General features: G+C 43.0%; 1 protein-coding gene across 1 annotated transcript in view; it reads right to left on the minus strand.

The window, feature by feature from the left end:
* zmat4a (zinc finger, matrin-type 4a) overlaps positions 1-18,551 on the minus strand; it is a 225,006-nt gene that overhangs the window by 111,580 nt on the left and 94,875 nt on the right. The window contains exon 3 of the mRNA XM_023978307.2: positions 14,413-14,502. Within this exon, the coding sequence (XP_023834075.1) occupies positions 14,413-14,502 (90 nt within the window). The remainder of the gene's footprint in view (positions 1-14,412; positions 14,503-18,551) is intronic.

Genomic DNA, 18,551 nt, shown 5'->3' on the forward strand with positions numbered 1-18,551 from the left:
CACACACACCACACACACACCACACAACACACACACACACACACACACACACACACACACACACACACACACACACACACACACACCACACACAACACACACAACACACACACACACAACACACACACACACACACTTACTTATGGGTGTGCATGTGATCTTTCTGATCCTATCCTCTCTTGGAGAAGAGAGGGCCTCTATAGCCCCCGTCCCCGGTCCCAGCCTGACTGCCAAAACCAAGCCATGCACAGATTAAGAGATGTGTGGGCAATCTGTTGGATATTGCTCAAGGATAAGGCAACCAAGCATAAGACTGCAGTCACTTCTTGTCAAGTCAATGCAGTTCACTTCACCTGTGCCATTTCCAATCAGCAGCCTGTGTTTGGTGGCCTCCGCTACACTCCTCGCCTGCCCGCAATCCCATGTAAGGAAGGAAGGACTCACAGGTCCAATCATATGGAAACAGACAGTCTTCAACTGACAAACAACACATAAAGCCACTGGCACTGCAATGATGTTTAGCATCATTTTTGGCGTGAGACCTACATATTAAACCAAAGCCTTTTTAGCCAAAACTAGTGACTAACAGAGGCAGAAACTGGGTACAACTAACACTGAAAGCAATGTATGTCTTTCTTTTCTTAACAGCCTCTAGAGATAATTAAGTACAAATAGGACAACATAAGAATGAATTCAATGATATCCATGTAAGTTCATGAAAAACAGACAGATGCTCCCAGAGGTGCTAAAAAAACACAAAAAAGCCTTTGATGATGATAATAAATCAAATCAAATCAAATCAAATTTATTAGTCACATACACATAGTTAGCAGATGTTAATGCGAGTGTAGCGAAATGCTTGTGCTTCTAGTTCCGACAATGCAGTAATAACCAACAGTAATCTAACCTAACAATTCCACAACACTACCTTACACACAAGTGTAAAGGGATAAAGAATATGTACATAAAGATATATGAATGAGTGGTGGTACAGAACGGCATGGCAGATGCAGTAGATGGTATAGAGTACGGTATATACATATGAGATGAGTACTGTAGGGTATGTAAACATAAAGTGGCATAGTTTAAAGTGGCTAGTGGTACATGTATTACATAAAGATGGCAAGATGCAGTAGATGATATAGAGTACAGTATATACATATGAGATGGGTAATGTAGGGTATGTAAACATTGTATTAAGTGGCATTGTTTAAAGTGGCTAGTGGACATTTTTACATAATTTCCATCAATTCCCATTTTTAAAGTGGCTGGAGTTGAGTCAGTATGTTGGCAGCGGCCGCTAAAGTTAGTGGTGGCTGTTTAACAGTCTGATGGCCTTGAGATAGAAGCTGTTTTTCAGTCTCTCGGTCCTGCTTTGATGCACCTGTACTGACCTCGCCTTCTGGATGATAGCGGGGTGAACAGCAGGGGCTTGGGTGGTTGTTGTCCTTGATGATCTTTATGGCCTTCCTGTGACACGGGTGGTGTAGGTGTCCTGGAGGGCAGGTAGTTTGCCCCTGGTGATGCGTTCTGCAGACCTCACACCCTCTGGAGAGCCTTACGGTTTGGGCGAGCAGTTGCCGTACCAGCGGTGATACAGCCCGACAGGATGCCTCGATTGTGCATCTGTAGAAGTTGTGAGTGCTTTTGGTGACAAGCCGAATTCTTCAGCCTCCTGAGGTTGAAGAGGCGCTGCTGCGCCTTCTTCACAACGCTGTCTGTGTGGGTGGACCAATTCAGTTTGTCCGTATGTGTACACCGAGGAACTTAAAACTTTCCACCTTCTCCACTACTGACCGTCGATGTGGATAGGGGGTGCTCCCTCTGCTGTTTCCTGAAGCCACAATCATCTTCCTTGTTTTGTTGACGTTGAGTGTGGAGTTATTTTCCTGACACCACACTCCGAGGGCCCTCACCTCCTCCCTGTAGGCCGTCTCGTCGTTGTTGGTAATCAAGCCTACCACTGTAGTGTCATCCGCAAACTTGATGATTGAGTTGGAGGCGTGCATGCCACGCAGTCCTGGTGAACAGGGAGTACAGAGAGGGCTCAGAACGCACCCTTGTGGGGCCCCAGTGTTGAGGATCAGCGGGTGGAGATGTTGTTACCTACCCTCACCACCTGGGGCGCCCGTCAGGAAGTCCAGGACCCAGTTGCACAAGGCGGGGTCGAGACCCAGGTCTCGAGCTTGATGACGAGTTTGGAGGGTACTATGGTGTTAAATGCTGAGCTGTAACGATGAACAGCATTCTCACATGGGTATTCCTCTTGTCCAGATGGTTAGGGCAGTGTGCAGTGTGGTTGCGATTGCGTCGTCTGTGGACCTATGGGTCGGTAAGCAAATTGGATGGGTCTAGGGTGTCCGGTAGGGTGGAGGTGATATGGTCCTTGACTAGTCTCTCAAAGCACTTCATGATGACGGAAGTGAGTGCTATGGGGCGGTAGTCGTTTAGCTCAGTTACCTTAGCTTTCTTGGGAACAGGAACAATGGTGGCCCTCTTGAAGCATGTGGGAACAGCAGACTGGGATAAGGATTGATTGAATATGTCCGTAAACACACCAGCCAGCTGGTCTGCGCATGCTCTGAGGACGCGGCTGGAATGCCGTCTGGGCCTGCAGCCTTGCGAGGGTTAACACGTTAAATGTTTTACTCACCTCGGCTGCAGTGAAGGAGAGCCCGCAGTTTTGGTAGGGGCCGTGTCAGTGGCACTGTATTGTCCTCAAACGGGCAAAAAAGTTGTTTAGCCTGTCTGGGAGCAAGACATCCTGGTCCGCGACGGGGCTACAGTCAATCCGTGATTGACTGTAGACCCTGCACATACTCTTGTGTCTGAGCTGTTGAATTGCGACTCGATTTTGTCTCTGTACTGAGACTTAGCCTGTTTGATTGCCTTGCGGAGAGAATAATCTACACTGTTTGTATTCGGTCATGCTTCCGGTCACCTTGCCCTGGTTAAAAGCAGTGGTTCGCGCTTTCAGTTTCACGCGGAATGCTGCCGTCAATCCACGGTTTCTGGTTTGGGAATGTTTTTATCGTTGCTGTGGGTACGACATCGTCAATGCACTTCCTAATGAACTCGCTCACCGAATCAGCATATTCGTCAATATGTTGTTGGACGCGATGCGGAACATATTCCAATCCGCGTGATCGAAGCAGTCTTGAAGCGTGGATTCAGATTGTCGGACCAGCGTTGAACAGACCTGAGCGCGGGAGCTTGTTGTTTGAGTTTCTGTTTGTAGGCTGGAATCAACAAAATGGAGTCGTGGTCAGCTTTCCGAAAGGGGGCGGGGAGGGCCTTATAAGCGTCGCGGAAATTAGTAACAAATGGTCTAGTGTTTTTCCAGCCCTGGTAGCACAATCGTATGCTGATAGAATTTAGGGAGTTTTGTTTTTAGATTAGCCTTGTTAAAATCCCAGCTACGATGAATGCAGCCTCAGGTGTGTGGTTCCAGTTTACAAAGAGTCAGATAAAGTTCGTTCAGGGCCATCGATGTGTCTGCTTGGGGGGAATATATACGGCTGTATTATGATTGAAAAGAATTCCCTTGGTAGATAATGCGGTCGACATTTGATTGTGAGGAGTTCTAGATCAGGTGACAGAATGACTTGAGTTCCTGTGTTTGTTTATGATGATCACACCACTTCTCGTTAATCATAAGGCATACCCCCCGCCCCTCTTCTTACCGAAAGATGTTTGTTTCTGTCGGCGCGATGCATGAAGAAACCAGCTGCTGCACCGACTCCGTTAGCGTCCCTTGAGTTAGCCATGTTTCCTGAAGCAGAGCACGTTGCAATCCCTGATGTCTCTCTGGAATGCTACCCGTGCTCGGATTTCATCAACCTTATTGTCAAGAGACTGGACATTGGCGAGTAGTATGCTAGGAGTGGAGCGCGATGTGCCCGTCTCCGAAGCCTGACCACGAGACCGCCTCGTTTTCCCCTTTTTCGGCGTCGCACAGGGTCGCCGGCTGGGATCAGATCCATTGTATTGGGTGGAAGGCAAAACACTGGATCCGTTTCGGGAAAGTCATATTCCTGGTAGGAACGATGATGAGTTGACGTTAATCGTATATTCAGTAGTTCTCCCGACTGTATGTAATGAAACCTAAGATTACCTGGGGTACCGATGTAAGAAATAACACGTAAAAAACAAAATACTGCATATTTTCAAGGAACGCGAAGCGAGGCGCCATCTCTTTTCGGCGCCGGAAGTTCAGTAAATGATAAACTTTATATTTTACAAACTGAGACAAACATCTCTCTCTCGCTCCCTCCGTCTCTCTCTCTCTCCCTCCGTCTCTCTCTCTCTCTCCCTCCCTCCGTCTGTCTCTGTCTCCCGCCCTCCGTCTGTCTCTCTCTCCCTCCCTATATCCAAAAACTGAGGTTTTTGGATATAAATATGAACTTTATCGAACAAAACATATATGTATTGTGTAACATGAAGTCCTACGAGTGTCATCAGATGAAGATCATCAAAGGTTAGTGATTCATTTTATCTCTATTTCTGCTTTTGTGACTCCTGTCTTTGGCTGGAAAAATGGCTGTGTTTTTCTGTGATTTGGTGGTGACCTAACATAATCGTTTGTGGTGCTTTCGCTGTAAAGCCTTTTTGAAATCGACACTGRTGGGATTAACAAGAAGTGTATCTTTAAAATGGTGTGAAATACTTGTATGCTTGAGGAATTTTAAATATGAGATTTCTGTTTGAATTTAGCGCCCTGTACTTTCACTGGTTGTTGTCATATCGATTCCGTTAACGGGATTGCATCCCTAAAAAGTTATACTCACAGACATCATTCAAACAGTTTTATAAACTTCAGAGTGTTTTCTATCCAAATCTACTAATAATATGCATATATTAGCAACTGGGACTGAGTAGCAGGCAGTTTACTCCGGGCACGCTTTTTATCCAAACGTGAAAATGCTGCCCCCTATCCATAACAAGTTAACCCACTGTTCCTAGGCCCTCACTGTAAATAATAATTTGTTCTTAACTGACTTTCCTAGTTAAAAACAGGTTAAATGAAACAAACATACATACATACATATATATATATACCCTTGGGTTGTGCTGTGGCGGAGATAGTAATCCCTCTAGTGGTGTGGGGGCTGTGCTTTGGCAAAGTGGGTGGGGTTATATCCTGCCTGTTTGGCCCTGTCCGGGGGTATCATCGGATGGGGCCACAGTGTCTCCCGACCCCTCCTGTCTCAGCCTCCAGTATTTATGCTGCAGTAGTTTATGTGTCGGGGGCTAGGGTCAGACTGTTATATCTGGAGTATTTCTCCTGTCTTATCCGGTGTCCTGTGTGAATTTAAGTATGCTCTCTCTAATTCTCTCTTTCTTTCTTTCTCTCTCTCGGAGGACCTGAGCCCTAGGACCATGCCTCAGAACTACCTGGCATGATGACTCCTTGCTGTCCCCAGTCCACCTGGCCATGCTGCTGCTCCAGTTTCAACTGTTCTGCCTGCGGCTATGGAACCCTGACCTGTTCACCGGACGTGCTACCTGTCCCAGACCTGCTGTTTTCAACTCTCTAGAGATAGCAGGAGCGGTAGAGATACTCTCAATGATTGGCTATGAAAAGCCAACTCTACATTTACTCCTGAGGTGCTGACTTGCTGCACCCTCGACAACCACTGTGATTATTATTATTTGACCATGCTGGTCATTTATGAACATTTGAACATCTTGGCCATGTTCTGTTATAATCTCCACCCGGCACAGCCAGAAGAGGACTGGCCACCCCTCATAGCCTGGTTCCTCTCTTGGTTTCTTCCTAGGTTTTGGCCTTTCTAGGGAGTTTTTCCTAGCCACCGTCCTTCTACACCTGCATTGCTTGCTGTTTGGGGTTTTAGGCTGGGTTTCTGTACAGCACTTTGATATATCAGCTGATGTAAGAAGGGCTATATAAATACATTTGATTTGATTTGATATATATATAATGTGGATACGTTCAAACATCAAAATGTTTAATCTTCATTTTGGACACGCTGAACACAAAACAGTTTTTCTATCATCCCAAGAAAGACAGGTCATTGCGAAACATGTTGCCAAAATTATGTGGGTCGTGGGATTATTTTTGATGCACCATTCATTGGCCGCTCCACCTCTGCGAGAACAGGTTACCAAACCGACGTACTGTGGTCAGATTAGCCTGCCACAGTTGTCAGGTGAGGTCCAAACAGTTGCTCAGCCAGGTCCAGACACAGGGGCGCTCTCTCTCCATCCCTCCTTCCCTCCCTCCTCACTCCTGTGTATTTTAGCCACCTTAAAGCCACAGAACAGTCACAGCCCAGTTTAATCCAATCTGTTTCATAGCTCTCTAATGTCCTTTTGTAAAGGACTGGAAAGATCAGGCTATCAACATTCAACATTTTTGTGAGTAAAAAATACAGAAAACATTACAAATGTTGAATGTGTCCAGGGATAACGCTTATTTCACTGCCTTTTCTACCACATCTCATACCTGCTGTTACAGTCAATGGAGAATGACAGTGGATAGTGTGAGTGCATAGTGTGAGCATCAAGGGATAACATTATGGTAACCACAGCCTTAAACAAGGTGATAAATGCACATGATGCACAATTTATAATGTGTTCAGCCGCCGGGATGTATTCTACCACTGGGATGTGTTCTGTGTAGACTAGCTGAGTAGCGGAAAACTGTAATACCGCAGAAAGGAACTGAGCAGATGTACTGGAGAGGAGAGAGAGCGAGAGAGAGAGGAGCTAGCCTACTGTACAGATTTGGGTTATCTGGCTCTCTAGGATAATTATATCCTATTATTATTATATTATTTATTTCTCATCAGTGATGCAGCAGTGAGAGAGAGGGGGGAAGGAAGAGAGATAGAAATAGAGGGGAGAGAGAGTGAGAAAAGGGGGGGAGTAAGAAAGATAGAAATAGAGGGTAGAGAGAGAGAGACTACTGTACTGTAATTTTTGGGTTCTCTGTCTGTCTGGTTAACTTCAGTCTCTCCCACTGCTGCAACTGGATCCCTCTCCTCTCCTCCCCTGGAACTCTATCCTGTTACTGCCCATGAAGGGTTGATTTAAACACCACTAATTAAATAGGAGTGGAGCTCTGATGAGATATTCAATCAGCCCAAAAGTCTCCCCCTGTCGCTAATTGTATCCTCTTTAATGGCTTCTGCATTGAGTTACAGGGCCCGGAGCTAAGGATGACATTTTAACTGTCCTTCGGGGGCCATGTACCTATTAGTAACGAATGCCACTAGGCTGATCCAACACAGTAGCAGATGGACATGGCTATGACGGTCTTCTGTTCTGCTCTCTTCTCTGATTTGCTACCATTTATTGTCTGTGAGTGGATTGGCTGCAGACTGAGCATGTAAGCTTGTTAGAGCAGTGTAGTGAACTGGCTGTCATGGCCTGCGTCCCAAATGGCATTCTATTCAGGCCCATATGGCTCTTGTCAATAGTAATCCAGTATGGTTTCATTTGGGATGCATCCATAGTGTCTGTGGACAGCACTCCAGTTAAGATTAAGGCCAGGCACCACACCCTCATAGGGTACTTTTTTTCTCAACTTAATCATATCACAATCAACTTCTTTTACCAGTTGRATGTAGACACAAATATAAGACCTTTTTGTATAAAACAACCAGAAAAATATGCAAATGAGGTTATATCTCAAAATATGCACATATTGCGGCAAAACAAATCTGAACACTGGATGAAGTCAGCCTAAATATTTTGGTTTCACTTCAGGACTTTCTATCTGTAAAATACTAAAGATGTACGTAACATACATTTTTTGCCACGTTTTTCCTATGTGGCAAAATGTACAATATTTCAGCATATTCCTCTGGGCAAGTCAGGAGAATATATCTAAGGATAACCACACAACATTTGGTGAATGCAGATGCTTCTACAGCTGAGAACATTTGTTGGAGTGTGGGAAGAGTCTGACTTTCAGGAAATGGCAGTTAAAGACAACTACACAGAATTTAGACTAGCAAATGACTATTTAGACCCAATCACCATCTCTTCAAAGGAAGTTACTAAATATAGTCCAATTTGTAACACTCTCTACGAAATGGGCTTTTAAATGATGTGTAATTTAATGAAATGGGCTTTTAAATGATGTGTAATTTAATGTAATGGGCTTTTAAATTATGTGTAATTTAATGTAATGGGCTTTTAAATGATGTGTAATTTAATATAATGGGCTTTTAAATGATGTGTAATTTAATGTAATGAGCTTTGAAATGATTGATGTATGTACATTTCTAAGTGGTTAAAATTCATTAAAATGTTGAGGACAGTAGTATGATAAACTAAAGAAAATAAAAAGTTTGGACCTTTTTATGTTAACTTTTTGAAAAAACTAATATTAATGGACCAAAAAAACAACAAATCTCAAAATTGATGGGTAGAAGCAAAAATGTAATTTCAGCCTGTGATCCCTGGCCTTAAGTGAAGGGGATTGCTGCTGCATACGAGACCCCCCCATCCCCATTATGTATGCACTCCCTGAACTAATATGTAAGCATGAATGCTCACTCACTATGTCCTTTCAAAGAAAGTAAATGAAAACAATGAAAAACCATGCTCTAAAACAATCTCATAATTTCTTAATTGACTCTTTGTAATTCCATTGCTAACTACAAAGGTTATTCCAGGTAGTAATATATTAAATATGCATATATTCCCGCCCTGCTTGCTGTACGTCAAAGCTGCTTTGCTTTAAATGATCTCAACTCCACAAGATGAAGAGCATTCAATTATCTATCTCAGCWATTTTTGACTGGATTATGCTGATAGAGGCCTGTGACGTTATGAGATATAAAAAAAAAAATGCTCATTGTGGGAAGTTCAAGGCTGAGAGAAACTGTAATATGCTGCATCTCCGAGACTCATTATCTGTAGTTTAAGTCATAGGCCAATGCCCCTCCATATCTGGTTACTTAGAGAAAATGTAGTGGATGTAAATATTCAGTGTGCATCCCAAATATTCCCTATATAGTGCACTACTTTTGAACACGCCAGACATTTCTCATTGATAAACCACTTTCCATCAACGTAAACATACAGTATCAATCAAAAGTTTGGACACACCTACTCATTCAAGGTTTTTTTTTTCTTACAATTTTCTACACAGTGGAATAATAGTGAAGACATCACAACTATGAAATAACACACATGGAATCATGTAGTAACCAAAAAAAGTGCTAAACAGATCAAAATGTATTCTTCAAAGTAGCCACGCTTTGCCTTGATGACAGCTTTGCACACTCTTGGCATTCTCTCAACCAGCTTCAAGAGGTAATCACCTGGAATGCATTTCAATTAACAGGTGTGCCTTGTAGAAAGTTCATTTGTGGAATTTCTTTCCTTCTTAATGTGTTTGAGCCAATCAGTTGTGCTTTGAAAAGGTAGGGATGGTATACAGAAGACAGCCCTATTTGGTAAAAGACCAAGTCCATATTATGGCAAGAAAAGCTCAAATAAGCAAAGAGAAATGACAGTCCATCATTACTTTAAGTCATTAAGGTCAGTCAATGCGGAAAATTTCAAGAACTTTGAAAGTTTCTTCAAGTGCAGTCGCAAAAACCAAGCACTATGATGAAACTGGCTCTCATGAGGACCGCCACAGAAAAAGAAGACTGTGAGTTACCTCTGCTGCAGAGGATAAGTTCATTAGAATTAACTGCACCTCAGATCTCAACATCAACTGTTCAGAGGAGACTGCGTGAATCAGGCCTTCATGGTCGAATTGCTGCAAAGAAACCACTACTAAAAGACACCAATAATAATAAGAGACTTGCTAGGGCTAAGAAACACGAGCAGTGGACATTAGACTGGTGGAAATCTGTCCGTTGGTCTGATGAGTCTAAATTTGTGATTTTTGGTTCCAACCGCTGTGTCTTTGTGAGATACAGAGTAGATGAACGGGTTATCTCCACATGTGTAGTTCCCACCGTGAAGATTGGAGGAGGAGGTGTGATGTGTGGTGGGGGGGGGGGGGGTTGCTGGTGACACTGTCTGTGATTTATTTTGAATTCAAGGCAAACTTAACCAGCATGGCTACCACAGCATTCTGCAGTGATATGACATCCCATTTGGTTTGAGCTTAGTGAGACTATCATTTGTTTTTCAACAGGACAATGACCTAACACACCTCCAGGCGGTGTAAGGGCTATTTGACCAGRGAGGAGAATGATGGAGTGCCTCCGCAATCACCTGACCTCAACCCAATTGAGATGGTTTGGGATGAGTTGGACCGCAGAGTGAAGGAAAAGCAGCCAACAAGTGCTCAGCATATGTGGGAACTACTTCAAGACTGTTGGAAAAGCATTCCAGGTGAAGCTGGTTGAGAGAATGCCAAGAGTGTCACAAAGCTCTCATCAAGGCAAAGGGTGGCTATTTTGAATAGTCTCAAATATATTGATTTGTTTAACACTTTTTCGATTACTACATGATACCATATATTTTTTAATTTTAAATTTTACCCTTATTTTACCAGGCAAGTTAACAGCTAACACATTCTCATTAACAACCTGGTGAATAGTTACAGGGGAGAGGAGATGAATGAGCCAATTGTAAACTGGGGAAGATTAGGTGGCATGAAGGCCAGATTGGGAATTTAGGGTTGCACAGGGTTAACACCCCTACTCTTAGGATAGGTGCTATGGGATCTTTAGTGACCACAGAGTCAAGACACCTGTTTAACGTCCCACCCGAAAGACGCACCCTACACAAGGCAATGTCCACAATCACTGCCCTGGGGAACTGGGATATTTAAAAAAAAACTTTAGACCAGAGGAAAGGGTGCATCCTACTGGCCCTTCAACACCACATCCAGCAGCATCTGGTCTCCAGGGACCAACCAGGACCAACCCTGCTTAGCTTCAGAAGCAAGCAAGCAGTGGGATGCAGGGTGGTATGCTGCTGGCTTGCTATTTTATAGTTTTGATATCTTCAGTATTATTCTACAATGTAGAAAATTGTACAAATAAAGAATGAGTAGGTGTGTCCAAACCTTTGACCGGTACTGTACCTCTCCTTCACGGTTCTGATTTCATTAAATCTTTGAATCAAGCAATTATACGGTTAAAAATATATCATACATTTTAGACAATACAAACCCAGCCAAAATCCCAGCCTTAACTACACTGGACGACACAGAACATCAACCTTAGCTATGAAAGGTAGACCAGTGCAGTTTTCCTGTCTGGTGTGTTGCTCAGTGATGTAGCAGCACAGACACAGAGCATGAGAGCACAGCTTTCACTGATAACACAGAGAATACACTGATTACAGAGGCCGTTGATCCACAATACACAACAGCATGGGAGCTTTGATCTTGAAAGCAGCTGAAAAGGTAAAATAGAGCCGTAGAAAACAAATATTTGCCTCAGCTACCTCCAGCAACCTATTCCCCTGGATGCCATTTTTGGAGGCTGCTTATTTTGTTCATGTAGGGAAATGAATAACTACTAATCCCCCTATCGAGGATTGCATGCACGCTAGAGTGGGTAATACAGTAATACATTTTACTGGTCTGCATGGTGTATTTTATATATATATATATATATATATATATATATATATATATATATATATCTCTCTTGGGTGTTTGATATTTATGTAAACTCGTAGTCATCAAAAGAGATCTCGCTATGTGAGGAATCCAACAGCAAAGTTATTGCTCAAAACCACTGAACATAGGACATGTTTTCACTTAAAGCTGGATCAACAAGGCATCTCAAATAGATTAAATGGACAAGTTATTGTATCTTATAGTATAGAACTGTAGCTAAATCTATAGGACTCAAAGTAAAAGGTTGCTAGATCAAATCCCCGAGCCGACAAGGTAAAAATCTGTCGTTCGGCCCCTGAGCAAGGTAGTTAACCCACTGTCCCTAGGCCGTCATTGTAAATAATAATTTGTTCTTAACTGACTTGCCTAGTTAAATAAAAGTTAAATAAAAAATAGACCCTCTACCACACAGTTTCCCAAATGACGTCCTGGTCCTACAGAGAGATGAACCTGGAGAAGACTTCTCTAAGTAAGCTGGTCCTGGGGCTCTGTTCACAAACAGACCCCACAGAGCCCCAGGACAGCAACACAATTAGACCCMAAAAAATCCTGAGAAAACAAAAAAAATATTACTTGACACATTGGAAAGAATTCACCAAAAAAACTGATCAAACTAGAATGCTATTTGGCCCAAAACAGAGAGTACACAGTGGCAGAATACCTGACCCAAAAGTAAGGAAAGCTTTGACTATGTACAGACTCCGTGAGCATAGCCTTTCTATTGAGAAAGGCAGATCTGTCTCTCAAGAGAAGACGGGCTATGCACACACTGCCCACAAAATGAGGTGGAAACTGAGTTGCACTTCCTAACCTCCTGCCAAATGTATGATGACATGTTTCCCTCAGATTACACAGACACACAAAGAATTAGAAAACAAATACMATTTTGATAAACCCCTATCTGTTGGGTGGAATACCACAGTGTGCCATCACAGCAGCAAGATGTGTGACCTGTTGCCACAAGAAAATGGCAACCAGTGAAGAACAAACCACATTGTAAATACAACTGATATTTATTTTCCCTTTTGTACTATCTCCACATCGTTACAACACTGTATACGATTTGTACTATTTGTATACGATTTGTAATTCATTCTTTTGGAAGTTTTGAGTGTGATGTTCACTGTTCATTATTTCACTTTTATTTATTATATATTTCACTTGCTTTGGCAATGTAAACATATGTGTCCTATGCCAATAAAGCCCTTAAATTGAAATTTAATTGAGAGAGAGAGACACAGACAGACAGATGAGATGGAAGGAAGGAAGGAATGCAGAGGAAGAGAGAAAGACAGAGAGAAATAGAGGGCGGGACAGAGAGTGTGAGACAGAGAGGAGGAGAAAGAGAAAGAGAGTGAAAGACAAACACAAAAATAGAAAAGAGAGGAGGAGAGAGAGGGATAGAGCTCTTTCCCTAGAGGATTCCTTATCAGGTCCAGAGGAGAAGATCTCCTTGACTGATAGCTGGCAGACAGACTAATCACAGTTGAGACCTGAGTCTGAGGCTCTTCTCCTGACTGATTTACACACTCCCAATCCGACACTACTGCAATGGCCCTAATCTCACCGCCACCATCTCCCCACAACACCAATGGATCTCAACGTCAAAAGCCCAGCGTATGCACATTGATATGATCATATTACATAAACCCTTATTTCACAGAAGTATGATACTGTAGCCACTGTGATTGTGCAGAAAGCTGATGAGACACAAATTCTGCAGGTTTTATCTTTATGCAGAACAGAAAGCACACCTGCAAATAGCTTGTCTGTTTGTCTCTGTTTCTTTGTCTTGGCTCAGTGAAAGCTTTGAGTCAGCATAGATAGGCGCACATATGCTAGCAAGCACAAACCCAATTGCGCACCACCACCACCCATTTCTCCTGTAGTTCCTCTCAGACAAGAAGGAAGACTTTAAGCACAAGCATCACAACCCACACATATCTCGTGTGGCTCAGTTGGTAGAGCATGGTGCTTGCAAAGCCAGGGGTGTGAGTTTGATTCCCACGGGGGACCAGTATGGAGAAGGAAAAAGTATGAAATGTATGCACTTACAAGTCGCTCTGGATAAATGACTAAAATGTATCAACCGGTTTTTCACGGCAGAACATAATTGCAGGTGTCAAAATACCATTTACATGGGAGACATGTTGCACCCTATTCACTTAGTAGTGCACTACTTCTGACCAAAGCCCACTATGACATCAATTCAATGTCTATTCCACGTTGGTTCACTACCCACTGGGTAGGGTGCCATTTGGGATATAGTCTAAATGTGCTCTTTCCACTTAACAGAAAGCTGCTCTGCTGTGACAACCTGTGGCTTTCAGTTCATTGTCACTTCCACGTCGGTTGGTTCAGCCAAGCAGAAATGTGTTACTACATATCTATTCATCACTCTGACAAGAGGCAAGAAGGTCAAGACACAGGGGTAGGAATCAATAACAGGAATGTCCATTAAGACAGAAAGGTTTAACACTCCTCTGACTGTCAGTGAGTGCATCGAAGGCAGAGATGATTTTGAGATGCATTTGAGATGCATTTGTCAAAAACTTCCACTCTGTTATCCAATTCTTACTATTGTAAAAGTGTGAAATCACATATGATAGTGAGATGTATAACGGACACTACTACACTCTTAGAAAAAAGGGTTCCAAAAGGGTTCTTCGGTTGTCCCCATAGGAGAACCCTTTTGGGTTCCAGGTAAAACCCTCTATGCAAAAAGAACCCAAAAAGGTTCTACCTGGAGCCAAAAAGTGTTCTTCAAACGGTTCACCTATGGGGACAGCCGAAGAACCCTTTTAGGTTGTGTTTAGCACCTTGTGTAGAGCCAGTGTAGTACTCACATTGTCTGTTCTGAGTTTCTTAGCTGGGCAACCTCCATCCACGGGGTGTAGCATGTAATACAGCCGTACTTTATTGGCATGTTTCCGACTCTAGAAATGATAAAAGGGGAGATAAAACACAATAAAGGTTAGAAACATCATGAAAAGACCATCATTCATGTTTTTCTTGATCTGAACCCCCCCAAAGCTTTCACATGAATTGCATGTCTAGATTAAAGATATATTAAATGTTTATATTGCATGTATTGAACGTCTTACAAAAGCAGTGCCATACTGCACATCTGAGAACTGTGTGGTTGAATGATTCAGACTTACTAAGAGATTGTATTATGGAAAGAAAAACCTGGTGACTGACCAAATGGAACAATATTCCCTACATAGAGCAGTAGTAGTACACTATATAAAGTAGTACACTATATAGAGAATTTATACAGTGCCCTTTGACTTTTTCCACAATTTATTATGTTACAGCCTTATTCTAAAATCTATTAAAAACAAATTTTCCTCAGCAATCTACACACAATACCCTGTAATTACCAAGCAAAAACAGTTCAAAAAAAAATATTTTGCAAGTAAAAAACATAGAACTCAGAGACAGGATTGTGTCAAGGCACAGATCTGGGGAAGGGTACCAAAACATTTCTGCTGCGTTAAAGGTCCCCAAGAACACAGTGGCCTCCATCATTCTTAAATGGAAGACGTTTGGAACCACCAAGACTCGTCCAAGAGCTGGCCGCCCGGCCAAACTGAGCAATTGGTGGAGTAGGGCCTTGGTCAGGGAGGTGACCAAGAACCTGATTGTCACTCTGACAGAGCTCTAGAGTTCCTCTGTGGAGATGGAACAACCTTCCAGAAGGATAACCATCTCTGCAGCACTCCATGAATCAGGCCTTTATGGTAGAGTGGCCAGACAGAAGCCCCTCCTCAGTAAAAGACACATGACAGCCCACATGGAGTTTGCCAAAAGGCACCTAAAGACTCTCAGACCATGAGAAACAAGATTCTCTGGTCTGATGAAACCAAGATTGAACCCTATGGCCTGAATGCCAAGGGTCACGTCTGGAGGAAACCTGGCACCATCCCTACGGTGAAGCATGGTGGCAGGATCATGCTGTGGGGATGTTTTTCAGCGGCAGGGACTGGAAGCCTAGTCAGGATTGAGGCAAGAATGAACGTTCCAAAGTACAGAGAGATCCTTGATGAAAACCTGCTCTAGAGCGCTCAGGACCTCAGACTGGGGCGAAGGTTCGCCTTCCAACAGGACAACAACCCTAAGCACACAGCCAAGACAATGTGGCTTCGGACACAGCCAGAGCCCAGACTTGAACCCGATCGAACATCTCTGGAGAGACCTGAAAATAGCTGTGCAGCAATGCTCCCCATCCAGCCTGCCAGCCTGACAGAGGATCTGACAGAGGATCTGCAGAGAAAAGTGGGAGAAACTCCCCAAATACAGGTGTGCCAAGCTTGTAGCGTCATACCCAAGAAAACTTGATGCTGTAATCGCTGCCAAAGCTGCTTCAACAAAGTACTGACTAAAGGGTCTGAAAGCTTAAGTAAATCTGATATCTTTTTTAAAATATATATATATACACATTTGCTAACTTCAAAAATTGTGTTTTTGCTTTGTCATTATGGGCTATTCTGTGTAGATTGATGAGGGGGGAAAAGTATTTCATCAATTTTAGAATAAGGCTGTAACGTATCAAAATGTGAAAAAAGTCAAGGGGTCTGAATACTTTCCAAAGGCACTGTATATACACTGAACAAAAATATAAACACAAGATGTAAAAGTGTTTCATGAGCTGAAAGATCCCAGAAATGTTTGGTACAAACAATGTTAGTGAGCATTTCTCCTTTGCCAAGATAATCCATCCACCTGACAGGTGTGGCATATCAAGAAGCTRATTAAACAGCATAATCATTACACAGGTGTACCTTGTGCTGAGGACAATAAAAATATGCAGTTTATCACATAACACAATGCCACAGATGTCTCAAGTTTTGAGGGTGCGTGCAATTGCCATGCTGACTATAGGAATGTCCACCACAGCTGTTGTCAGATAATTTAATGTTCATTTATCTACTATAAGCTGCTTCCAACATCTTTTTAGATAATTTAGCATTACCAGCCTCACAACCGCAGACCACTTGTAACCACGCCAGCCCAGGACCTCCCCATTCGGCTTCTTCACCTGCGGGATGGTCTGAGAACAGCCACCCGGACAGCTGATGAAACTGTGGCTTTGCACAATCAAAGATTTTCTGCACAAGCTGTCAGAAACGTCTCAGGGAAGCTCATTTGCATGCTCGTTGTCCTCACTAGGGCCTTGATCTGACTGCAGTTCAGCGTCATAGTCGAATTCAGTGGGCTAATGCTCACCTTTGATGGTCACTGGCACACTGGAGAACTGTGCTCTTCACGGATGAATCCCGGTTTCAACTGTACCGGGCAGATGGCAGACAGCGTTTATGGAATCGTGTGGGCGAGCAGTTTGCTGATGTCAAGGTTGTAAACAAAGTGCYCCATGGTGGCGGTGCGGTTATGGTATGGGCAGGCATAAGCTACGGACAATGAACACGATTGCATTTTATTAATGGCAATTTGAATGCACAGAGATACCGTGACGAGATCCTGAGGTCTATTGTCTTGCCATTAATGCGACGCCATCACCGCTTGTTTCAGCATAATAATGCACAGCCCCATGTCTTAAGGATCTGTACACAATTCCTGGATGCTGAAAATGTCCAAGTTATTCCACCTGCATACTCAGACATATCAACCATTGAGCATGTTTGGGATGCTCTGGATCAACGTGTACAACAGCGTGTTCCAGTTCCTGCAAATATCCAGCAACTTTGCACAGCCATTGACGAGGAGTGGGACAACATTCAATGTCCTGCATGATGCAAATGGTGGTCACATCAGATACTGACTGGTTTTMTGATCCAYGCCCTTAACTGTTTTTAAAGGTATCTATGACCAACAGATGACTGGGAATACAGATATGCATGTGAAATCCATAGGTTAGGACCTAATACATTCATTTCAATTGACTGATTTCCTTAAATGAACTGTAACTTACTAAAATCTTTGAAATTGTTGCATGCTGCGTTTATATTTTTGTTCAGTGTACTGTATATAGAGAGAATATACACTGAGTATACAAAACATTAGGAACACATTCACAATATTGAGTTGCCATTCCTTTTGCACTCAGAACAGTCTCAATTCGTCGGGGCATGGACTCTACAAGGTATCGACAGCGTTCCAAAGGGATTCTGGCCAATGTTGACTCTAATGCGTCCCACATTTGTGTCAAGTTGGCTGGATGTCCTTTGGGTGGTGGACCAGTCTTGATACACACGGGAAACTGTTGAGCATGAAAAACCCAGCAGCGTTGCAGTTCTTGACACAAACCGGGGACCTGGCACCTACTACCTGGTTCAAAAGGTACTTAAATATTTTGTCTTGCCCATTCACCCTATGAATGGAACACACACAATTCATGTCTCAAGGATTAAAAATGCTTCTTCATCCTGTCTGCCCTTTATCTACACTGATTGAAGTGGATTTAACAAATTACATCAATAAGGGATCATAGCTTTCACCAGGATTCACCTGGTCAGTCTATGCCATGGAAAGAGCAGGTGATCCTAATGTTTTGAACACTCAGTGTATATATATTGAGAGAGAATATATGGTGCCATTTTGGACMCAGCCCCTGTCTGACACTGGATTCCATTAATAATTACTGCAGCTTCCATTAAAGGAGCAAGAGGCCCTTATCACATCACAGACCCATTGATCCCTCCACTTTGGCAGCAGACAGAGCAGCTTTTGGGCTAGGGTGGGGATGGAGKGATGGATGAAGGAAAAGAGGGGTGAGGTGAGGGTAGAGTGATGGAGGGCAATCGATTCGCCATTCAGTTTATCTTCAAATAATTCCACTCAACTACAGGTTTACAAGCTCCCAAAAATTAAGGAAGGGATCAAAGGGGTTGAAGTGTTTCAATGCAGGAATGACTTTAAAAACCTTAATTTCATCTTGGAGAGGTAGTTTCTCTTTCCACTCTGATGCAACAAGGAAGAGCGCCCACGCAGCGTGACAGTCAGACAGACGACTCCCAGATTGTCT

This window comes from Salvelinus sp. IW2-2015, linkage group LG33 (assembly GCF_002910315.2).
Source record: "Salvelinus sp. IW2-2015 linkage group LG33, ASM291031v2, whole genome shotgun sequence".
In the NCBI taxonomy this organism is placed as follows: Eukaryota; Metazoa; Chordata; class Actinopteri; order Salmoniformes; family Salmonidae; genus Salvelinus; species Salvelinus sp. IW2-2015.